This window comes from Cetorhinus maximus, chromosome 16, assembly GCF_964194155.1.
Source record: "Cetorhinus maximus chromosome 16, sCetMax3.hap1.1, whole genome shotgun sequence".
NCBI lineage: Eukaryota > Metazoa > Chordata > Chondrichthyes > Lamniformes > Cetorhinidae > Cetorhinus > Cetorhinus maximus.
In genome coordinates this window covers 77,324,914-77,350,994 of record NC_135894.1, presented here as the reverse complement: position 1 = coordinate 77,350,994, position 26,081 = coordinate 77,324,914, and the positions used below count along the sequence as shown (strand labels likewise).

At 42.6% G+C, this 26,081-nt stretch overlaps 1 protein-coding gene across 1 annotated transcript; it reads left to right on the top strand.

Annotated features, from left to right (window-relative positions):
- The first annotated feature begins 1,156 nt into the window (after positions 1 to 1,156).
- pou1f1 (POU class 1 homeobox 1) lies at positions 1,157 to 26,081 on the top strand. The gene is made up of 6 exons (XM_078560153.1): positions 1,157 to 1,238; positions 3,157 to 3,315; positions 8,014 to 8,259; positions 19,348 to 19,512; positions 22,269 to 22,329; positions 25,868 to 26,081. The coding sequence occupies exons 1-6, from the start codon at positions 1,172 to 1,174 to the stop codon at positions 26,079 to 26,081; spliced, it is 912 nt and encodes a 303-aa protein (XP_078416279.1). The 5' UTR covers positions 1,157 to 1,171.

Sequence of the window (26,081 nt, the reverse complement as noted above, 5' to 3'; positions counted from 1 at the left end):
TTGCCTAACCTATCTATATTTCTTTACAGTCACTCTGTGTTCTCTCATAGCTTACCTTTCCACCTAGCTTGGTATCATCATCAAACTTAGATACATTACTCTATGTCTCTTCACCTAAGTCATTCAAAAGATTGTGAATAGCTGAGGCCCCAGCACTGATCCTTGCAGCATTCCACTCGGCTTGCCAACTTTAAAAAGCCCGGTTTATGCCCACTCTTTTTTTTTATCTTGCCTATTAATCTTCCGTGGACATCACATTCAAGGCCTCCCGAGTATGATCACTGAAGCATCATTTCGGTCTTTAAGAACGTCTGAAAATTGAATGTCGACAAGGTCGACAATAGGTACGATTGCTGGGTACATTGCATTTATGTTAAAGGTATCAATGAACTTATGGAACAAAGATCCATGGGTACAAAATCAGACAGTAGTTGTGAAGGGGGTACATTCACAAAAAATAGTATTAACATCCAAATTCATAGACTGCTAACCATGTATTAATTTTAAAAAGCTGGTCGGGGCGAAGCCTTCAACGCCCTTGTTTGACTCAACTTTGGCAGGTCTGCGCTGTAACTTAGTCCATTATACTCTTCCAATGAAACTGGTCTTAAACAATAATGAAATGTTTAAAAAAAATCTGAGGATATTTCGTTAAAACGTTCGTGAGTTTGATGAAATATATTGCGAAAACAAACTAAAAAAAACATTCTTAATAACTGTTGCCCTTTCTATTCGATGTCTAAACTTATTATACCGGTCCCCAGATTTCCAGGTGTCTACTTTTTCATTCAATTACAAACAGAGTCTCAGATTTCTTCTCCCTCCTGATTAGATGCTGGAAGCAGGTTCAGGGGTTGGACAGTCATATCCCTGGGAAAGGCCATTAAAAGGAAGGAAGGGGTGAAATTGCCTTATAAATACCAGCACGCGACGAGCGTGTGCAAGACAGCCGCCGCCTGCACTTGCACCTGTATATGTAGATGTGCTGCTTGGTCACCGCCTGGTCATCTGTTCTGGTCTCAGCAAATGCGAAGAAAGGTAAAAAGTGACAGATCAGCTAAAAGATTTCGCAAAACAAAATTAGTATTTAAAAAAAAACGAATAACAAGCGTTTTAAAATGTGAATTATTTTACAGTGTTTAGGTGTGAGACCTCTTCTCTGCCTCTGATAATGCACCATCCAAACACTGCCGAATGCCTCTCAGCCTCCAACCAGGGAACCAATGCGGTTTCAACAGGTAATCATAATAATGTGTGTTCTCCTTTAAAACAGGTGTTTACTGTGCCCATTGCATTTTTAAAAGTAGACTCAGCTACAAAGAGGATACATAATGAGGTACATTGACATCCTTCAAGAATGAGGAAGGCCTCGCCAGTGAGGAGTGACCAGGGCCTGGAGTTCTGTCTTAGCACTGTTCTCAAATATATACAGAGACGTAATGTGGAAGTGTCATCAGATTTTAAGTATCGCAGGAATGAGATAACTCTTATTTCAGCAAGATTTATCAAAATAGCACAACTTGGAATTACATAACGTCTTTAACATAAAAACGCCCCACCGCACTTCACAGGGCAATAAGCAAGAGGCACTAAGCTAAAGGAAAAAACTTATAAGGAGAGGCAACCAAAGGTTTAGTCACATAGTCGACCTAAAGAAGGGTCTTCAAGGAGGAGAGGGAGGTCATAAGGCTTAGGTGCTAAAGGCAAGGCCATCAATGATGGGGTTGAAATAAGAGGCCAGTGTCAGAGGAAGGGAACATTTGAAGGGAGTTTCTGGATTGTAGAAGGTTGTAAAGACACGGATGGACGAGGTCATGAAGTGATAAGAGCAAGGATTTTCTTCAGATATTTATAGACTGGCGAAAGTTTCCTTTGGATAAATGGCAGACGATGTCAGGCTCGTTATAGTACACGTTATAATCATCCCTGATTAAATTTCATATGAAGAAGGCAGTGTTTTGCTGTTTTATACAGTTCAGAATAAGCCAGAATGCCAAGACTTCATTTAAAAAAATGTAAAATAAGGTTTCCTTTGTCAGGTGCAATCTGTGATTAGTTTGATGGAAATATATATTGTAAAATTAACATTAGAACTGTTTCACCTATGTCTCAGAATAAATTGTTGGTTAAAAAAATGGAGTGTCTTTAGTTTACTTAGGGCTTTGTTGTGGTTTCTCTGTACACGTTGGGAAAGATTTCCTCTGTGCTACATGTAATAACATTGTAAGCCATTTTTTATTAATGGATTACTATTTTGTTACATAGAGTGAACAGTGAAAATCTTCCCCTATTAGGTTTCATTATAATCACAATTAATTTTACAGACATGTAGTAAATTTGGCTTATTTCAGCGGCAGAAAGTACATAAAATCAAACTGCAGTGGTTTAATTTTAGCTACTGCTAACAGATGCAGGTAGAGCAACATTGACTGAGAAAGAACCGTTTTCTGTAAATATAAATCATGCTACAAGCTAAAAAAAACAAAGGCCCAACAATTCCAATACGTCTCTACCATTGAGATGCTTTCTTTTTTAATGCAACTTTTGTTATGTGACAATTAATACAAATTCGGCGCACATTTCTTAAAAATATATTTTCTCTTCTAAATTTAGTTATCTTTTCAAAATGAAATCTTTTCTGCAGTTTAGAATATTTTTTCTCTTTATAAAGTTAAAATAGAAATGCATAACCATAAATTGTAATAAGTCACTAAATGTCACTAAAATTTGATTTTTTTTTTTCCCCAGGGGCATGTTACCAGAAATACAAATCAACTTCCAATTATTCATTTGCTGCTTTAGTCGCAATTATGAATCTGGAAGTATATATAAATAACGTTTTCATTCGTGGTAAAAGCTTTATTCATTGCTCAAATGCAATTGACCCTTCACTTTTGTAACTACAGTTTAACAAAATCTTTATAGGACTAAAAATTACTGCCGACCAAGTTACCATCAAAAGGTAACGTGCTCATATCAAATTGTCATTTCTATTGTTTTAATGCAGAAGTAAAACTTAATAATGGAAGATACATTATATGAAAAGATTAAGCTGTGTACAATAACGGTGGATAGCAATTTAGAGGCTCTAGCTACTTATTTGTGAATATTACCAAATTAATCAAATGTGGCCTATTTTATGCAATTCCTTACTAGTCCCATCGGTGTTATCTTCGATCCAACCATTGTCTACACCCAAATGTTCCTTTATGCACCTCTCCCCGGGGTCTTTGGCCAACACACCAGCACGACTTCACTACTCCGTGCCATCTTGTCATTATGGGAGCCAACAATCCGCTTTTGGGGTGATGGCAGGTGAGGCAAACACATTTTCGGTTAGTATTGGTTATGATTACAATTCCTTCTATGTTTCAATTTCTTAGTGATATGTGAAAATAGATTACTCACGGGCTGACGAGTTGTCCATGACACTGGTGTAGAAATGGTGGGAAAATTAAGGACATCCGCTGTTTTAAATTCTCCTTGAAACACCCTTCAGACTGTCATTTTTATTATGTGCATAGTTGGACGTTATGGACATACGTTCATAATATTTTCAGAAAGTGGGGTTGTTCCTCAACCTAAAACAACATTTTATAGCTATGTTTAACTCAAATATGTTTGCCTTACTCTAAAATGTCGCGTCAGAAGTGATAACCCTTTTTAATCATAGCACAAACGCTGCAAGTGTTTAGTTGAGTTAGATAAGCAAGTAAGTTTGTTTTATTGGTACAAGTCCGTTTGGTGAATTTGAGCACCCACCATTCCCAAGTGTCCGCACTTATTTAGTCCTTGGTCACCTTGAACTACCGGAGGTCAGAGTGCTTAGGCATGCAGCAAGGTACTGGGAGCAGAACTGCATGGTGGCGGCGGGGCGGGGGGGTCAGTCCCACAAAAGCGGGGAAGGAAACCCGGACTGCAGCCTTTTTACATCGCGGCCTGGAGAGTACAGTGGCCGGATAAGATTAGAGAACCCCTTTTGCAATTACAGCTGGAGGTCTAACAGTAGAGTTTTGATGGCTGTCTCTCAGTCAAGTTCTGCAGTTCACTCCGGTTCTCTTAGCAGCTCGCTGTCCTTAGCTAGCTTCGGATTTGTAGGCAAGGGTGTCGGATAATTATATAGCATCCCACTCAGGACACGCTTTTTTTTTTCTTCTTGGCTGCGAGTCGTGGAATATTAAGGAAGTGGTACATTTACTTGCTGCAGATTAGTGGTGTGGACAATATCTTCACTAGTTTGATTTGAATATAAGAAGTGTTAGTGTAGCACAACTTTAACTATAGTGATTACAGATTTTATTTTAATGTATGTTATACAAGACTATCAACGCTTGTATTTTTCACATGCAGCTCCTGCTAACAGATATTTCATCTACATTATTGATGACCCAGAGTAGGTTTTGTTTTATTTATTCACGGGATGCAGTCTTTGCTGGCAAGGCCAGTTTTCTGTTGCCCATCCCCTATTATCTTTGAGAAGGTGGTGAGTCACTGCAGTCTGTATGATTTATGGACTGTCACAGTGTGATTAGGTAGGGAGTTTGACTCGGTAACAATGAAGGAATGGCAAAATATTTCCAAGTCAAGACAGTTTATGGCTTGGAGGGAAGCTTGCAGGTGATAGTGTTTCTGTCCACTTGCTGCTCTTGTTCTTCTAGGTGGTAGAAGTCATGGGTTAGGAAGGTGCTGTCAAATGAAGCTTGGTGCACAGTTGCAGTGCATTTTGTCGATGGTACTCACCACAGCCATAGTGCACCATTGGTGGAGGGACTGAATGCTTAAGTTGGTGAATGGGATGTCAATAAAGCAAACTTTTTTTCTTGGATGGTGTTGAGCTTCTTGGGCATTGTTGGAGCTGTAATCAACCAGGCAAGTGGAGAGTTTTCCATCACACTCCTGACTTGTCCCTTGCACTGTGAACTATTCCCCACAGAATGCCCAGTCTCTGGCTTGTAGCCACAGTATTTATGTGGCAGGTACAGTTAAATTACTGGTCAGTAGTGACCCCCCAGGATGATGATGATGGGAAATTTAGCAATTTGCTGGGGATAGTCATAGTCTGGCACTTAGGTATCCAGTAACATTCACACCACATATCAGCCCAAGACTGAATGTTGCCCAAGTCTTGCTGCATGCAGGCACAGACTGCTTCAGTAATGGTGGAGTTGCAAATGGAACTGTGCAATCGTTAATGAATATCCCTGGCTGTGACCTGATGATGAGGGAAAGTCATTGATGAAGCAGTTAAAGGTGGTTGTGTCCAGATTACTGCCCTGAGGAACTCCTGCGGTGATATCCTGGAGCTGGGATGATTGGCTCCAACAATCATTGTCATCCACTTTTGTGCTAGATATGATTCCAGTCAGTGGAGAGCTGCACCCCAGTTCCCGTTGATTTCAATTTCACTGGAGCTCCTTGATGCTTGACTCAATCAGATGCTGTTTAATGTCAAGGGAAGTGACTCTCACCTCACCTCGAATTCAGCTCCTTGATCCATGTTGAGGTCAAGGCTGCAATGAGTTCTGATGCTGAGTGGTCCTGTTAAAACCCAAACTGAGCATCAGTGGAGTTATTGGTGGGTGAATGTCAATTGATAGCATTAATGACAACACATTCCATCAGTTTGCTGATGATTGAGGGTGGATTGATGGGCAGTGATTGGTCGGATTGAATTAGTCTGTTTTTTGTGGACAGGGCTATCCTTTATTATGAGAGGGGTTGAAAATAAAAGTAAGGATGTGATGCTTCAGTTATACAGGGCATTGGTGAGACTGCAGTTTGAACACTGTGTGTATATTTGGTCTCCTTATTTAAGGAAGGATAGGAAGGATGTAAATGCATTGGGAATGGTTCACAGGAGGTTTACTAGATTGATATCTGGAATGGTCAGTTGTCTTATGGGGAAAGGTTGGACAGACTTGGCTTGTTTCCACTGGAGTTTAGAAGAGTGAGGGTTTATTTGATTGAAGTATACAAGATCCTGAACAGTCCTGACAAGGTGGATGTGGAAAGGATGCTTACTCTTGTGGGTGAGTCCAGAACTAGGGGGCACTGTTTTAAAATTAGGGGTCACCCTTTTAGTACAGTGATGAGGAGAATTTTTCTCTCACTGAGGGTTGTGTGACTTTGGAATTCTCTGCCTCAAGGGGTGGGGCCATTGAATATTTTTAAGGCAGAGGTAGATAGATTCTTGTTAGACAAGGGACTCAAAGGTTATTGGGGTTAGGTGGGAATGTGGAATTCAAAACACAAGATGATCTTATTGAATGGCAGAGCAGGCTCAAGGGGCCAAATGGTCTACTCCTGTTCCCAGTTCTTATGACATATCCAGGCAATTCTTCATGTTGTCGTGTCGATGCCAATGTGGTAGCTGTATTGGAACAATTTGGTTAGAAGTCTGGATAGTTCAGGAGCACAAGTCTGGAATGTTGTTGAAGTCCATAGCATTTGCCATCTCCAGTGGGCTCAGCTCTTGATATCTCATGGGGTGAATTAAATTCCATTGGAGTCATACCTAGCACAAAGGGAAATGGTTGTGGTTGTTAGAGGTCAGTCAGCTTTGCTCCAGGAAATCTCTTCAGGAGTTCCTTAGGGTAGGGTCCCTGGCCCAACCATCTTCAGCTGCTTCATCAATGACCTTCCTTCCATCATAAGGTCAGAAGTGGGGATGTTCGCTGATGATTGCACAATGTTCAGCACCATTCGTGATTCCTCAGATACTGAAGCAGTCCATGTCTGAATGCAGCAAGACCTGGACAATATCCAGGCTTGGGCTGACAAGTGGCAAGTAACATTCGCATCACACATATCAGGCAATGACCATCTCCAACAAAAGAGAATCCAACCATCACCCCTTGATGTTCAATGGCATTACCATCACTGAATCCCCTACTATCAACATCCTGGGAGTTACCTTTGACCAGAAACTGAACTGGACTAGCCATATGAATACTATGGCTACAAGAGCAGGTCAGAAGCTAGGAATCCTGTGGTGAGTAACTCACCTCCTGACTTCCCAAAGTCTGCCCACCATCTACAAGGCACAAGTCAGGAGTGTGATGGAATACTCTCCACTTGCCTGGATGAGTGCAGCTCCCTCTAACACTCAAGAAGCTTGACACCATCCAGGACAAAGCAGCCCAACTGATTAGCACCTCATCCACAAGCATTCACTCCCTCCACCACTGACACACACAGGCAGCAGTGTGTTTCATCTCCAAGATGCACTACAGGAATTCACCAAGGCACCTTCGACAGCACCTTCCAAACCCACAACCCTACCATTTAGAAGGACAAGGGGAGCAGATAGATAGAAATACCACCGCCTGGTAGTTCCCCTCCAAGTCACTCGCCATCCTGACTTGGAAATATATTGCTGTTCCTTCACTGTCACTGTGTTAAAATCCTGGAACTCCCTCCCTAACAGCACTGTGGGTGTACCTACACCACGTGGACTGCAGCAGTTCAAGAAGGCAGCTCACCACCACTTTCTCAAGGGCAACTAGGGATGGGCAATAAATGCTGGCCCAGCCAGCAATGCCCACATCCCATGAATGAATAATTTTTAAAAATTGCCTGAAGACTGAGGGGAACTTAAAAGGATTACTCTGTTGAATAAACTTACACCCACATCATTGACTTTCTTTTCACTTATGGGATATGGGCATCACTGGCAAAGTGAGCTTTCACTGCCCATCCCTACTTGCCCTTAAGGAGATTGTGGTGAGGCACACCAGCAATTTTTGAGCTGCTGCAGCCTGTTAGGTGTAGATAGATCCCCAGTCCTTCAGGGAGTGTTCCAGAATCTTGACCCATCTTGCAACAAGTTTCATGTCAGGAGGCACTGATAATTTTTTCTAGATATCTATACATGGCGGTGAATTGCAGCTGATTAAACAAATAGGCCAGGATAAAACTATATAGTCATATATTTCACAGGTCCGCGCATGCACTGCCTTGTTTCCATTAACTGTATGCCTTTAACAGTCTGCAGTCTTGCCTCTCTACGCACAGATGGGCTTGCTCCATGTCTGTATAAACTGCCTGACCACACGCTGAGCACGTCTTCGTGTACCCTGGGACATGGATTTGCCCCGATTCATCAGTCAGTGCTAAGCGAAGAATCCATTGTCATCGACTTCAAACAGGAGTTCCGAAAAAAGAATAAAACCATTGAGGAGCCAATTGGTATGGATTCTCCAGAAATCAAAGAGCTGGAAATGTTTGCAAATCAATTTAAAATAAGAAGAATAAAGTTAGGTAAATGATGATCCTATTTTCTTAATTCTGTGACACATTAGTTCGCTAAACATCTGTGACATACATAATAACAATGGGAACATGAAGGATTAGAAATACATTCCAGAAAGTATCAAAAAAATGTGTTAGATATAATTCTGGGTTAGATATGGACTCAGATGATATCAAATACTCTATTGAAAATGGTGTTTAAGATGTTTTGTGGGCTTACTAGGGGGAGAAAAATATTGGGAAGTATATGGAGATTCAGCTTGAATACCTGTTGGTAACAAACATAAATTGTAAAACAAGCTACAGTAGGATCCACAATAATTTCATAGATCCTTATATTTGTACTGGCATAGCCCACAGTTTAAAACAACATAGAACCAAGCATCTCAAGAATAAGGAAAGCTTTGGTGAAAAATGATATTAAGACCATTGGGAAAATTGTGAACAGTGTAATTCTAACAGTAATGAATGCAGCATAGAATCTATCATGTAGATATGTCCAAAGAGAATTGTTGGTTATGAAGTAAGTCATAACAGCATTTTCTTTTTGTTGCTAACTTTTTTTTTGTGTAGTCTACCATGCCACCCTCAGAGCAAGCTGCAAATGGAACATATCCAATATAGATAGGGGAGGACTTAATCCTTATGGGACGAAGGTGTTAATCTCTTTAACAAGTTCAAAATTTTTTTTGGAGATTATAGTTTATATTTCTAATTAATATTGTCATTTAATTCAGAGGATAGATTTACAATGGATCAATAATATAAATTAGAAATGCACAATGAAGATGTTTTAGAGAAAACGGTAAGTTGGGTTTTACAGAGAAGTACCAAAAGTTATTTCCTGATATAAGTAATTGCAGGTTGAGCTCAGCTTTTTATCTGTAAAAGTGTGAATATTTTACACTGACAAGTCATTAGAAAAGTTAAATGTACAATTGACTAAAATTAGTGCCTTATCCCTGAAACTAAGGAAACATTAATATAAAAAAATTCTTACTTTTACTACGTTGAGTTGTAGCATAGAATAGGGAAGTGAATGTGGAACAATAATGATGAAGCAAGGGCCTACAGCTCAAATCCAGTAGGATAATCATACTCCTGTCATCATTGATAAAAAGTTTTGGGATAGATTTTAACTGGCACTACTTGTCAGAAAGAGGGTAATAGTGTCCCTAAAATGGTGGGGGAAAAGCTTACTGCCCCATGCCCAATCCGTCCAACCACCATGTGAATGCTATGGCTTCTTCCTGTGTAAAACGCTCTATGGAACCCGGATTGTATTGCTAGGCTGGTAGTAGTACAGCTGTTAGTTCAGCGGAAGAGGAGCCCCATAGATAAGTTATGTATTTTTCCACTAACTCCACTAAAACAACCTGGACCACTGCTACAGTGGGTTCCCCATTCCACCTTCCTCACGCCCATCCCTGTGAATGAGCCTCTGCCGCTATTAGTTCTTTTTTAGAGTTATCATTGATAATGAGGATGGTGCAGGAAGTGTTACCAGAGAGATGTGGCTGATCACACAATGTTGTGGCGTATGGAATCTCAGGTATGTAGACAAAACACATTCATAGCCAGAACAAAGGAAGAGCTAGAGACTATGGCAGGCCCAGTCGAAAGACACAGTGGGCAGAATCGTCCGGTCCCATTGGTGGTGGGCATCATGTCGGGTGGGGGTGGGGATTCAGCATGAGGGGCGGAAATCAGGTTCACACCGGCGTGAAATCACAGCGGGATCATCCGATGGTGTCTGCCATGGTGGAATGCGAATTCCTCTGGAGACCAGTGGGAACACGATTTGGGATGCAAAGTAAGGCCCCACTGGAATCGTCCCCTCATGTCTGATTTACCGTTACGCTGGTGGGAAAACACGCCGGCACCCCCCCAGAACACATCTGTGATCACAAGTGTGATGTGCAGAAGTTGAGACGAGCCATTAGGGCTTGCTCAGATCGAGGACATCCAAGGAGAAGATGATGCTGGAGCCCAACAGCTACCGGACCCTGGAGGAACATGTGCATCACATGCTGAGTGGATTGTCAGTGACATGGCTCCACCACAAAGCAGCTCTCAGAAGCTGGAAGGTTGCCATTGATGCTTCAGGCTTGCTATGGATGATCGGCGAAGGGGAGGGAGAGCAGGGTGAGTGGGAGAGGAAGGGTACCAGGGGAGTGGGAGAAGAAGGTCTAGATGTCCGTGGGAGAGGAAGTATGGGGGGGTGGGGTTGAAGTTGTCGGGGGGTGAAGGTGTTGGAGGAGGGATGAGGTTGGGGGTGGCAAGGAAGGTGTCTGGGGGGAGCAAGGAGTACAGGGGAGGAGGGTGTAACAGGGGGAATACTGCAAGTGGAGAGTTAGGTATAAGGGGGAGGAAGGTGTAAGGAAGGGGGAAGGTATCCGGGAGGAGGAGGGAGTTTGGAGAGGGGAAGGTGTCTGCTGGGAGGAGGAGTAAGTGTGGAGGGGGGAGTAAGGGGAGGATGGCCAGGTGAACATGCAAGGGAGGAATCTATGGAGTCAGTGACTGCCTCCAGGGGAGCAAACTGAGGGTGGGCATGGTAAGAGGGAATGGTGAATGTGAGAGGGGGCAGAGAGAGCTCATAGGTTGGGAGGGTGAGGGTGTGTTTGTAACATTAGGAGGGATGGCGAGGGTGGTTGGTGGGGGCTTGGAGGCAGGCATGGACCCTGGGGTTTCGAAGGAGGAGGTCGGGGAGGTCAATGTGGATGGGAGTAGAATTTTTAGGAAGGTGGGGAACGCGCACATTCACCTGGACATCCTGGAATGACAAGGGCTCGGGTTGATAGATGGTGATGGAAGCTGATGCCAGGGGCATCCCCAGTGATTGGGGGAAGGACATGGATGACTGAGGGAGGAGAAAGGATGGAGGAGCTGATCAAAAATTTTACCAGATTATGTTTGTCAAGTCGGAAGTGAGCAGAGCTTCATGTTGGACAGGTACAGGTGCTGCATGGGAGTGTGATCAGTGGGTGGGCGGAGATGCAGGTCAGAGCAAATGGACAACTGAAAGAGACCCCAGCAGGCAGCATTAAAAATGCTCGTGATGGTGAGATGAGTGTGAGGGATGAAAACTTCACGTGCATGGGAGAGTGCTTGCACGAGGCTCTGAAAGGCCCTGCCACACACACGCTTCTCCCTCCCGAATCATTCATGGTCCAGCCACATGAAGTTGAACTGCTATTGGGGGATGGGTGCAGTGGAAGGAATCATGAAGCCTGTAAATGAAGCTCAAAGACAACATTACACATTATTCAGTGAAAGTGAATATATTTTCAGATTATAAACCATATGTGTTTACCCGTGAAACCACTTGTGATCAGAATACCTTAACGTTTTTCGGCCTACCGCTGCTTCTAGGTGCTGCCCTGACATCCACAGGATGGGTGGAGACAGCCTGTGCAATGGTTGGCCCTGGTGCCCCTGATAGCTTTGATGTGCGTCCTCTGGACAGCCAAGGCCTTGAGGGCCCCAGCTTGCTTTGGCTGTCCTCCTGTGGGCCAGCTTCCCCCTCTGTGGTGACAGGAGATGAGATTGAGGGCGTCATAGGCAAAGGGGACTTGGAGGGAGAGGACAGCCCCTGAGATTCCTGAGTGGGTGACCCAGGTGTGTCCAGCTGCTGCTCCTCCTCCCAATGGGTGCCCAAGGGCCCCAGCCTGAATTCTTGAGAGGAAGGAGCACCTGGAGGGAAGTCGAAGTGCCAAATTTCCCTCTTGTGTTGCCACTGCAGGAGCTCACATATGGCTACCATGCTGGAGTGCAGGTCTACACACATCTCCGTGTTCTGCTGGACCAGGGTAATGGTCTCCACCATCCTTCCCATGGAGACCTTCATACATGTATATGTGGGCACCACATCATCAGAGGGCTTCCAACAGCTCTGCATGACATTCCCCTGCCTTCTGCAAATTCTTCACGGTGAATCCAGAGGTTCATCACCTGATTCGGACCTCACAGATGTCTCTCCCCCGGCAGTCTTCCGAGTACCGGGAATCTTGGCTGAAGCTGCCTCCTCCTACTGCAGGCACACGCCCATGTGGTGACCACCAGATTGTGAACCTGAGCCTACTCCAGATCTAGGTCCCACTGAAGTGTGTGTCTCTGCGCTGGTGGAGGGTGTGGCTAAGTGCTGTGACAGGTCTTCCAGGCTGCTTATTTCCAGCTCTTCAATGGAGAAGGTGTCCTCTTGGCTGGAGGTGAGGAGGTGGTTGGAGCTGAGGGACTGGCCGGCTGAGGGTGACAGTCGCTTCGCAGAGCTCCCTGTGAGCCAAAGTAGAGTTAATTAGGGCATGGCAGCAGAGTCGAAAGCAGGAGATAGAGCACTCACAGTTGCCTTTAGAGAGGGATAATGTGGTGCAGGATCCTCATGTGGGTGTTCACTGCCGACTTCATCATCGCTGCAGGCACGGTCCATGTCCTCACCAGCCAGCAGGATGGCGCACTCCGCAAAGTGAGTGAGGACCACTGCACCCCAGGTCTGGGACCCCTCCCTGCTGTTGTGAGCCAGCCTCTCCTACATGAAAACAGGTGGAGAGAGTGTGAGCAGGACACATGGCACTGTGTGGAATGTTTGTGTGGTGAGCGGAGCCATGGGATGGGATGAGGACACGAGCTCCAGAGGATATGAGCCTGATGGAGATGTGAGGGTGTGTGTGAGAGTTAGTGGTGTTGTCCCTTGAGGTGTAAGATCCCTGTGGATGTGTGATGGGTTTGTGAGTGTGTGAGTCGAGATTGATGAGTTGGTTGACTTTCCCTGGTGGAACGGATGAGAGCATTCATCCTCTTCCTGCACTGGACGACTGATCTCCTCTGTGCTCCTGTGTCACTGACTGCTGCTGCCGTCACCTCCCAGGCTGGATTGGTTATTGTGGTGGGCCTACTGTGGCCAGAGCGAGGGTTGAGGACACCGCAGCAGCCTTCCACTGCATCCATCCAAAAAGAGGCATCAATAAATTTGGGGGCTGCCCGTCACCTTTGCTTTCAGGGCCGTCTGTCGCCTGGAGCAGTCCTGGTCTGTAGACATGAAGTAGCCCGCGCTCTGATGCGCTTTAAATATGATGCCTGGAGCAAGAAAGCACTGAGGTCACAGCATGGCGAGCAAATCAGAGCCCACCCACCACCAATCCAGAGTGTTTCCCGTGAATGCATTATTAATGAGGCTGAATGTGCCGGGAAGAGGATGATACAGCGCAAAAACCCGCCATTGCAGCCAGCAGGTAAAACATCATTTTTCACACCCGCTACCGCACTTAGTGCAAACCTGGGACGATTCCACCCAGTGATTCTTTTGGACCGAACATAAATGAGGCAAAGACCAATGTTATGGCTCTAAATGGCAATGGAAAAGTCAAGTTTGGAAGCACCAAGATACAGACAGTGGACAAATTTGAGTACCTTGGCTCAATGATAAACATCAGAGTTACATCCAAGAATAAAATCCACATTAGGCTAGCTACAGCAATGGGCATGACAGTGACTTAAGTAGCATCTGGAAGTCCAAAAGCATCAGCATGAAGCTGAAAAAATGTCTATTACAGTCACTAATGTGGAGTGTTGTACTCTATGGATACAAGAATTGGACTCTGAAGAAAGAGGCTGAGAGGAGGATAACAGCTTTTGAAATGTGGGTATGGGGGAGGATGCTTAGAATCAGCTGGATGGATAGAAAGATAAATGAGTGGGATCGATCCAGGGTGGAAGTTCAGGGATCAAAAGGATTGCTAAGTACAGTTAGTGAGAGAAAGATATCCAAGTGCAGACATTGGGAACAAATATCCGACAGCCTTGTCCTGGCAACAGCTGAAGGAGAAATTAAAGGTAAAAACAGAAGAGGAAGAAGAAAAATTGGATGGGTGAATACCATTGAGATGTGGACTGAGGAACGCCTGAAGAAAGCCAGAGAAGAAGTAAGACATGCCAATGGCCCCATTAATGTAATGGTGACAATGAACAAACATAAACAATAATCTGCTCCTTTTTTTATTTTCTTAGAATTTACACCCGCTATTGTCCGTCTTATGAAAATTGCAGCCAATACTTCAAATGTAAAGTGCAGAGGTAGCAAAAAAACCTGCTAGTTGCAAGTTCTTCAGGAATAATGCTGATCTTCTATCAGGCAATCACAGAGCATTAGTGGTGCAAAGGATCCATAGTCTGTACTACAGCACAATCCTCACAATGTGGATGTGACCAGCCAGCTATCCAGTAAGAAAGTATAAAAAGATTAGCAAAAAGATATCCCCATAAAGTGAAACTGGGCATTGGATAAAAACCGAAATAAATATTTTGTTCACTGCATAGTTAAGGGATAAAAATGTGCACTTCAGTCTTTCTAGTAATTTCAGTTCATTTAATATCAGAACACAGAACAAAACAAATGCAGCAAAGCAAAATGGAATAATCAAGTACCCCAGCTTACAACTGGGTGACACGTTATCCCTGGATTTGAATCCAGTCCAAATGGATAGGATAGAGGACTCCTTGTGCTGTAGGTTATAAACATCCTAAATTAAATTAGATTTCCTGATCACCTAATTTTTATGGTCACAGGAAGGAACAGAATGTACAAACCTAAGGCCAGAATTTTCCAGCCCCTCACGCCGGGGTCTTCCAGTCCCACCGGTGTGAATGGAGATTTCAATGGCTCACTGGCCCCGCCGCGGGGGAACCCGCCATTGGGGGCTGGGGGCTGGAAAATCCTGGTCTAAAAGTGCGCCAGCAGATAAAGGCTAGAGGTTACAAAAATAGTAAAAAGACAGAATGCGTGTAGCATCCATAACAAAACAGGTGAATTAACAGCACAAATAGAAATAAATATGTTGGATCTGATAGACATTACAAAGACATGGCTGCAGGATGACAAAGACTGGGACCTGAATATTTAAGGGTACACGACCTTTCAGAAGGACAGGAAATTCGGAAAATGTGGAGGGGCAGTTTTATTAGTTAAGGATGACATTGGTACACTAGAGCGAGATGATCCCTGTTCTGGAGATCAAGATAGAGATGAGAAATAGCAAAGGTAAGAAGTCACTTGTGGGAGTGGTTTATAGGCCCCCTAAAAGTAACCACACTGTAGAATGGCGTATACAGGACAAAATAATGGGGAGTTTTCAGAAAGGTACGGTGATAATTGTGGGTGATTTTAATTTTCTAATTTTTATAGCTTGGATGAATCAGATTGGCAAAGGTAGCCTGGATGAGGAGTTCATTGAGTGTTTTGAGGGCAGTTTCTTAGAGCAGCACGTGTTAGAGACAACCAGAGAGCAGGCCATTCTGGACCTGGTAATGTGCAGTGAGACAGGAATAATTAACAACTTCATGATGAAAGTGCCCCTAGGTAGCAGTGATCATAATATGATTGAATTTCACATTCAGTTTGAGGGAGAGAGGAGTGGATCTAAGACTAGTGTTTTAAATTTAAATCAAGGCAATTATGATGGCACGAAGACAGAGCTGGCTAAAGTGAATTGGGAAATTAGTTTAAGGGATAGGTCAGTAGAGATGCAGTGGCAAACATTTAAGGAGATATTTCAGAATATTCAGTGAGGATACATTCCAGTGAGAAAGAAAGTCTCTAAGGGAAGGATGTACCATCCGTGGCTAACTATGGAAGTTAAAGATGGTATAAGATTGAAAGATAAAGCATTTAATTCTGCAAAGGTGAGTGCCAGGTTAGAAGTTTGGCCAGAATATAAAGAACAGCAAAGAATTACTAAAATATTAATGAGGTAAAAATTATAGTATGAGAGAAAGTTAGCTAGAAATATGAAAACAGATAGTAAAAGGGTGGTTGAGTCAGAAACTCTCGTAACCTTTAAGAAGTATTTAGATATTCACTTGCATTGCCATAGCCTCCAAGGCTATGGGCCAAGCGCTGGAAAACGGGATTAGTGTAGTCAGATCTTTGTTGACCGGCGGGAACACGATGGGCCGAATGGCCTCCTTCTGTGCTGTAGACATCTATGAGTTTCTACAGGTGTTTGAAAAGGAAAAGAGTAAGTAAAGTGAGTGTTGGTCCTCTAGAGAGTGAAAATTGGGAATTAATAATGGAAATAAGGAAATAGCAGCTAAACAGATATTTGGCATCTGTCTTCATTGTAGAGAATACAAATAACATTCCATAAATAATTGTGAATCAGGAGGTGAAAGGGAGAGAGGAACTTAACACAGTTACAATCACCAGGGAAATGGTACTGAGAAAATTATTAGAGCTAAAAGCTGATGAGTCCTCAGGTCCTCTTGGACTTCATCTTAGAGTCCTAAAAGAAGTGGCTGCTGAGATAGGGGATGCATTGGTTGTAATTTTCCAAAACTCCCTAGATTCTAGAAAGGTCCATCAGATTGGAAAATAGCGAATGTGACTCCTCTATTCAAGAAAGGAGGGAGACAGAAAGCAGGAAACTATAGGCCAGTTAGCTTAACATCTAGCATAGGAAAATTGCTGAAATCTATTATCAAGGGGGTTATAGCAGTGCACTTAGAAAATCCCAATACAATCAGGCAGAGTCAATATGGTTTTTTGAAAGGGAAATCTTGTTTGACTAATATATTGGAGTTCTTTAAGGAAGTAACAAGCAACGTTTATTGCAAGGGGAATGGAAAATAATTTTTTTTTCTCAAAGGGTCTTAAGTCTTTGGAACTCTTCTCCGGAGAGCGAAGGAGGCAGGGTCATTGAATGATTTTAAGGCAGAGGTAGATAGATTCTTGACTAACAAGGAAGTCAAAGATTATTGTGGGTAGGCGGAATGTGGAGTTGAGGCCACAACCAGATCAGCCATTATTGAATGGCGGAACAGGCTTGAGGGGCCAAATGGCCTACTCCTGCCCCTAATTTGTATATTCGTATGTAAGGTCACACAATGCAATATGGTCCACAAATTGGTATCAACTGGCATAGAGGATGAGAGATGGAGGGGTGAATTTTATGCCCACCCCACTGCTGGTGTAATCGAAGGTGGGTTGGTGGTGAGGTGGGGGTGGGGGGGCGGGGAAGGTAAAATAACATTGGTGGTCAGCTCACCACCTTCCCATCCATCCCCAGTCTGTCCCCCATATTATGGGGGGCAAGTAAGGCATCAGGCAGCTCACCTGCTCTTGGGCCTATTGACGTTCCTAAGTGGCCATTTAATAGCCACATAAGGGCCTCAATCTGCTTTAGCAGCCAGGGCTGATGCAACCACTAGGTAAGCTGAGCAGTCGCCTAGAGTGGGAAAATTTGGGGGGAGGGACAGCAAAAAAAACAAATGCACTATTTATGAAACTACATGTAAACAAACAGACTTCAGCAGTGGGATTGAAAGGTCTAGATCTACTGATATAGATCCACATTTCATGACATACATATAGATTTCTATGTCTTTATGTTGCAGTCTTTCCCAACATTTCATATTACATGCCTCATTCTGTTTGTGAAACAGTTTTACAAATTGTACATCTACACAACTATCCCAAAACTGCAAACCAGTGAATAATATCAAAGAATGTAATTTAATCTAGCCCACTCTATTGTAACGGTTATCGATTATGCACATTTTGCATAAAAACACCTAGCAACTGTTGCAGGAACGCATAGTATTACATCATGTGAGCCATATTGCACATAATGATGCACATTTCTTCTCGTAAGAATCCTATGGAAAGTGTACAACAATGAGAATTTACAATCATTATACTATTCTCCTTTTTCATGTGAAATAAATCTGTAATTATAAATGCAGAATTTTTATTCATAATGCACAATATTCATTTTCAGAAGTTAATTGTGGGGTGGGATGGGGAATGTAAGACTGGAGGTTCACTTAGGATACCTAATACTCCTGCACCACTATGTTACATTGGGCTGGGGGTGCTGAAAGGAAGGTGGTCAGCCTGGCTGCTTTGAAAGCTCGGGTTAAAGGTGGGGATGAGAGGGGGGACCTCCTGTGCCCATTGTAGGCACCCAACCTCCTTCCCCCCACCACCACACCCCCCCACAAGATAGAAGCCCCTGGGCCTCTATAACATGACCTCCCCAACCCCATCACTGTGGTCATGAAAATCTGCCCGCCCAAAATCCCTGGACTTATCTTAAATCTGGGAGACATCTTCAGTTCACCTCTGGAGTGCTTGCAGTCCCAGCAGAGGCCAATCAGATTGGCTGACAGCTCTGTAGGGCAGAACTTACTATCCTTGGGGGTTGAAGTCCCAATATCAAGTACTTTAGGCCACCCCCAGCATATATCGCTGCAGGGCAGCCAGCTTTCTGGTTGGCATGATGCCAACAGAATTTTCAGCCTGGGAGGGCAGGTAATCTGCACCCCACACCACCCCAGCAAAATTCACTCTGGAAAGTGGAATACAAAGTATAACTTTTCTGTGTGGCACTCTTGAGTTTGGAATGGCATAGTAGTGAACGTGCATTGGCCTGAATAAAGAGAGGTTGACACAAGCATTGGATACAAAAAGTAGGAAACTGCTCTATTCATCAGCAATAGTATCTCATCTCAATGTAGTTAAAACTCGTTCAATATTAGATATTTAAAAGCATCCCAGTTACATGATTGCATAGCCGCTAGTCTTATTATAGTTAGTCAATGATATAACCAACAAAAAGGAAGCTTTGCACTAGTCACTCACAGGTAAGAACTTGAATTGTACATACCAGCCTTCGCTACCTTGTCTGGATTATAATAAGTAATACATGAGACTCATTTTCCTGTGTGATTTACAGTATATTTATCACTGTCATTCAGCTGAAGCTCAACAATTCAAATGTGCAATACACTTATTTTTTTCTGATTGTTATATTTGTATGTCCATTTATAAATGATGAGGTGACGGTGTATACGAAACCAATAATATCCTTATCTATGTAATAAGTCAACAATGTCATTGGATTACCAAAATTGATATCTTCTGAATTAATTAGAAATTAACCAGTTACTGCTGTTTGCAACATTAACTGAATTCAAGCACAATTTAACAAACTTCATGGTTACAAAAGGAACACCAAGATTTATTCTTATTACACTTATTGCCTTTTTTAAAGAAAAAAAACCCTTTAGAACACTTAATCTTTTCTCTTGCACTCTATCTCATTACAGGTTATACCCAAACAAATGTTGGAGAGGCTCTTGCTGCTGTGCATGGCTCAGAATTTAGTCAAACAACTATCTGTCGCTTTGAAAATTTACAGCTCAGTTTTAAAAATGCTTGCAAGCTTAAGTCAATTCTTTCCAAATGGTTAGATGAAGCAGAGCAAGCAGGAGGTATGTATTTGTCAATCCTTACCATCATTTATGTTCCATCCAACATTGACAAACGGGAATATTCATAATATAGGTATTAGAAATATAAATCTTCCATGAAACCTACCAAAAGTTTCCACAAACAGATTTCAGAAAACCTTTTCACTTTAAAACAGTTATGGATGTTGACATTTTCTTGGGCCTATAGTATTTCTAATGTGAAAATCATTTAATAACCTCTGTTCTTAGTTTCACATTTGTTTTCATTTACACCGTAGAATTTACAGCACATAAGTAGAAATTTTGGCCCAGCTCATTTGTGCATGTGTTTATGTTCCTCAGGAATCTCATTCCACCCTACTTCATCTAAAACTATCAACATGTCCTCTATTCCTTTCTCCCTAATGTACTTATCCAGCTTCTTTTAAATGCACCTATGCTATTCGCCAGTCTTATGCTCCCACCAAAGTTTAAAATTGCAGCCAATACTTCAAATGTAAAATGGAGAGATAGCAACATTTTCACCCCAGATCAACAACATCACCCAGATTGTCTGTGTTAAGATTCTTTTTCCCTGCTGCCTTTATCTCATCCTTTATTATTAGAGCTGCCCCGCCTCCTTTTCCATTTTGCTTAGTTTTCCTAAAGGCCAATTAACTGGAATATTTAGTTCCCAGCTTGTCACCCTGCAACTACATCTCAGTAATGGCTATTAGGTTAAACCCATTTGTCTCCATTTGTGCCATTAATTCATTTTGCCACAGAATCTAAATTTGCAAAGCTGGTTATTGAGTCCACACTGATAACTAGTGTAGAAGAGTTAGGAAAAATATATATATAATGGTGCATTTGTTGTTTTGCACTGGGGAGAAAAAGATAATGGTTTATGCACATTTTTTATCCATAGTGGAATATTTAGCATTTAGCCTATGTGAAGCTGCAACATGCTGTTGAAGCTTTTCATCTTGCACTCATCAGGACAGACACCAAATTTGCCAAATTTCTAAGAGAGTGCAGTTTATATATGCATGAGAACAGGGTGCTGATTGGTTGGCAAGTCAATTCTGATTGATCAAGCTTTGTCATGGAGAATGCACAAATGGATCAAATCGAAAAATGAAAGAAAATTGTGCACCGCAGATTAAGCACAGTGTAGAGCATGGTGTGGATTAGTAATCCTACAACCAATCTGTTCAACCTCATCCTGTATGAATGATCATTCGAACATAAGATTCTGTCTCACTTTAGCATTATCAAGATGCTTGGAAATGAGCACACTGGCACAGCCTTGGGTCCAACACACTCTGAGAAATTCAAAAGATAACTTACCTGTGAGTCAAACTATATTGTTGATGTCCACGATTGAACTAGCATTCATGCAAGATGAGATTGAACAGTTTGGTTATAGGATTACTAATGTACGCTGGGCCCTACGCTGTGCTTGGTCTGAGGTGCACAGGTTTCTTTATTTTTCGATTTGATCCATTTCTTCATTCACCATGGCAACACCTCAACCAGAGTCAATTTTCCAACCAATCAGCACCCTTTACTCATACAGTATAAATTGTTGCTCCCTTTGAAATTTGGCATTCTTACGTCTGTCCTGATGAATGCAAGGCAAGAAAGCTTTGACAACATATATCTCTTTTTTTTTCAGCAATACCCAACTTCTGAACTACCAGCAGCTGTTTATATTAACATCCCTCCTGACACAAAAATTCTTCCTTCTTATGCCCCAAAAATCTTGAAAAAAACTTTGTAATAACTGGTAGCACATTATAATGAATTAAGTCCACAGTGCTCTAGTCAGAAGATTAACATAGGAACAGAAGTAGGTCATTCATCCCCTATAGCCTGTTCTGCCAATCAGTTAGATCATGGCCAATTTGAATCTTCCTCCTCAACCCTCAATATCATGCCTAACGATTATCTATTAATCTCAGTTTTGAAATTTTCAATTGACTTAGCTTCAACAGTTTTTTGTCGAAGTGCTTTGTGACATTGCCCCCTGAATGTCCCAGCTCTAAATTTAAGGTTATGCCTCCATGTTCCAGACTTCCCCACCAGAGGAAATAGTTTCTATCTACCCTATCAAGTCCTTTAATCATCTTAAACATGCCAACTAGATCACCCCTTAATCTTCTATACTCAGGGGAATACAAACCTAGTCTCTGCCCAGTACAGTTCTGCTGAATTTGTGCTGCAGCCCTCCAATGCCAATATATCCTTCTGGAGGGTACGGTGCCCAAACTGACCACAGTTGTTTAAATGGGGCCTCACCAGAGATTTATCCAGCTTTGAAAATATTCATGGTAATTAAAAAGAAAACCAAAAATATGTACTAAAAAGGATTGGCAACCGCATCCTTGAAATTTAGCTTCCTTATAACAAAAGAGATCACTAACTCAGGAAAATTATTAATAGAAAAAGAAAGTGCTGGAAAGTTTCAGCAGGACTGGAAGCACCTTCATTTTTCTGAAATGGAGTTAACATTTTGAGTCCAATATGACTCTCCTTCAGAAGAAGCGTCATATTGGACTCAAAACGTTAACTCTATTTCTCCCTCCACAGGTGCTGCCGGACGTGCTGAGTTTTTCCAACACTTTCTGTTTTTATTTCAGATCTCCAGCTTCTGCAGTATTTTGCTTTTATATCAGTTGAATTATTATTCAATTAGATATTTTTCAAAGTGAAAACTAACTGAAGAACTAGAAGCAGATTCACCAGTTCATACATATGCACATGAATTGTATTTAGTAATGCACATTTCCTTGCAGCTTTAAATAATGAAAGAGCTGGAACAAACGATAGAAAAAGAAAGCGAAGAACTACAATCAGGTGAGTATGACAACAATAGCTAAGCATGCACAGGGAAGGGAAGTGCATGTGTTCCATGTAGTGAGAATAGATCAGTCTCAGGACATAATATTAGGATCATCAGCCTCTTGGTACTACTTGGAACTCTTGCTGTGACAAGTCAACAACAGTAATATTTTAGATTTTACATGTGGAACAAGCAGATAAATTCATGCAAAAAGAAAGAAATCTATTTTGCTACCTGTGAGATCATGACAGAAAACATGCAAGTTTCCTCTAGAGTCTGATACCTGGCAAAAAACTAAACAATACTGTGGAAAATGGGTACAGTATTGCGTAGAAGTAAATAGAAGTAGACTATTTGACATTACTTTTCCACGCAATTCTAAAATTGACAAAAAATGAAACACTAAATGTCCACAATAGATGAATTAAGGAAACTACTGCCAACTTCATGCTGCCTGCTGATTAACATGATTGTGGTGTGCAATCAAGTGCTAAGTTCATTGCTGAGTGGTTGCATGCCTCAGCAGGAGGCCCAAAATTGCAAAACTCTAGCACCAGTTATAGCCAGCCTGCTCCTTTTGAAGGGGAAGTTTATTATGGCTAGAGCAGGTGCCGGAAGTTATTGTACAACTGACTCTGACCTGGGAAAGACAGAAAAATGACAGAACACAGAAAAGAGTGGGCTCCAGATGCTTTTGGACACTGCACTGGAGGTCTTGGCGGAGGAGATGCAAAGGAGGAGAGGTGTCCTGATTATGCAAGGAGGCCTTGCAGACACATGCTCAGAAGGCTGTGGGAGTAGTTAGCTGAGGAGTTCAGTGCCAGGAGTCAAGCCCCAAGGACCTGGATGCAGTTCAATATAGTGCCATAAGAAGTTCAATGACATCAAATGAGTTGTAAAGGTCAGTGAATCCATCTTCAAATGCTATATCCTACCAACTGCACCACCATCCTCAAACACTACTCAATTCATCACAGTCCCACCAATCACCTACCAACACTCTAACACTCTCACTTAATCAGGACTCATATGTGAGATTTATATTCAGCAGCACACCTTCATACACTTCACTGCTACAAGCCTCACACCCACATCTCACAGCTTGCACAAACTGCCAGTTATCCAACCAATGCAGCCAGATCTGCAGACAGATTGCATGACATTCATTGATACACTTCCCTGTCTCTTGCAGAACAAGGTGGCACAAAAACCAAGCCAGCAGGAGCTAACCAGAGGGGGACAGGCTCCATTATTCAGATGTTCATTGCTAAAGCTGTGGTCAGAAAAGGCACTGAAACCATCAAAAATGGTGCCCTCATACCTGATCCTTTTTCTCATATCTCACCTCATCATACAGTCCCTCCTGATTTGAAAACTGCAGATGGTGTAAGCATGCACCTCTTAATTTCCACTTGCTCCCCTCCCCTCACACCAACCTTCCCTCCTTTCAGATTCCCAAGAAGTGCAACCTGACCAGAAAGTGCAGGACCAGCAACAAGTTAGTGATAATCAAGACACAGCAACCTCACTTGATTTCACACTTCCAGCTACCAGCTCAGATATCGACACTGTGCGTGACTTAAAGGATAGATTAGAGGCAGGGCTTACATTTGGAGAGATACCGGGCTACAGCCAAGTGCAGAATAGCGCAGGTACCGTGGAGGGTGAGGTTGCACACGCGTTTTGCTATAGAAAACTCAGCTGAGCACTTTGATAGTACAACATACAGAAGAAGCATAATGGATATGCACAAAATGTTTTGTGCATTCCAGGGCTGCTAGAAAAGCCTGTGTGCACTGTCAAAGAGAATGGAGGAATTCAGCACCAACTTTGCCCAGGGTTTTTCAGAGCATGGCATCCACTCTTTCCAGCATGGAAACGATGGCCAACTCTATGATTACACTTGTGGCCCCAACGATGATATAGCATTTGCTGGTCATTGTCTCAGCTTTCACTGCAGAAGCCTTCCATAGTCTGGGTACTTCAATAGAAGCTCAAACTTATGTTGTGCAAGCTCAGCCTGCCATTTTATGGTTTTGGGTTACAGTGTGCAAAGGAGCTTACAGGGTGTCACAGCAGTCTGGCAATTTTTCTCCAACAGATTTCGAGGACTGGTGAGGCACCGCGCCCCCCCCCCCGCCCCCCGCATGATTTACCCCCCCGCATGATTTATTACTATAGCCACACAGCAGCCGGACATTTGGAGCGTGGAGTCTAATTTTGGTTGCAGTATAGGACAGAGTTAATTGGGGGGGGGGGGGGTGCTGCAAAGTGATGTGTGCACAGTTAATGCCACTCTGCACTATGGTGACACCTGCAGTCCTAGCGCAGCCATATGGTTGCTCTGCATGTCTCTCTCTGCAAGAGAAAATGAAGTTAGTCCTCAACAAATAGCAAGCACCAATGATCTCCCTTAATAACAGTGGATGGCAAACTGAAATGTTGCAAATATCTATAGCTCCAGTCTGAAAGGAGCCAGACACCTATAATTTCATTATCTCAGTCACCTTCACAGTCAGTGGTAATATGGTCCTTCCCCTGAGGGTGAAATTGCTGCTGCAGTAGATGGCATATTTCAGTGAGACAATCTTAAGGAAGCATCGATGTCCCACATGCTGCTCCTTGCTGAGATTAAGGTAAGAATTGCTCCCTCAAAACCATGGCCTCCTACTGAGGCTTTCTCTCCCTCCCTGTTCTAACAGCTCGTCCTGCTCTGCATGCCCTCTACTCTTTCTCCAAGTCATACTCTATACCAAGGGGAGTGCCTACTAGTCCAACCATATCTGGATGCAACTGGCAGTGCAAAAGCTTGAAGTCAGCAAAACGTCCTTCATCACTTCACACCATTCCCTATAGACTTTTGCAATTTTAAATAATTGTAGGAAACACCAATCTCTGATAGAATCATAGCAACAGCCAGAAAAAAATCAACAGCCAGAAAAAAATCAACCAGCAATTAGCTTATAAGTAGTCCATGATCCATTAAAATAGCACCAATGACAGTTCCTACTTGGTGAACATGTGTTCAGCTGTGTGAGATTAAGAGATGATGTTAGCTGGAGCATTTAGTTCCAAAATGGCAGCGCAATTTATGTTATGATCTCCCTATTCTGCATACATCTGGTGGGGGCTCACTGTGCATCAATATGATGTCTGCCATGATTTGTCTCATAAGTCTGCGAGTGAACTTCTGATACTATTGTGGACATGAGATAGTACTCATAGCCACAAACAATGGATGCTACAAATCAATGTTGTGCTGCAAGACTAAGTTGAGCAAAATTCCAAACGAAAGCAATAGCTTGAGAAACTAGCAAAATACCTCCTTATAATTTACCTTTCTACTGTTGTATGTCTCCTTTATTATATTATGAAATATATTAATTTTAAAATAGCTACTAAAATTTTCAAACCACTGAAAACAAGTTGACACGTGAAGTCTCTTCTGCCTCAAAAGCAACTGCCAAGTAAAAAGGCAGACATTGGGTTAATTTATTAAATAGTACAAAGAACAGAAATAGCATTAATGCTGAATTTGTTTTGCACCATTAGCCTGCTGGCTAAAGAAGCCCTGGAGACACAATTTGGACACCAAAGTAAACCTTCCTCACAGGAGATTATCCAGATGGCAGACAGTCTAAACCTGGAAAAAGAAGTCGTAAGAGTCTGGTTCTGTAACCGACGGCAGAGGGAGAAACGAGTGAAGACAAATCTGCACCACAATTCATTTCAGTTTCCATTCAAAGAACACCATGACTGTAGATAA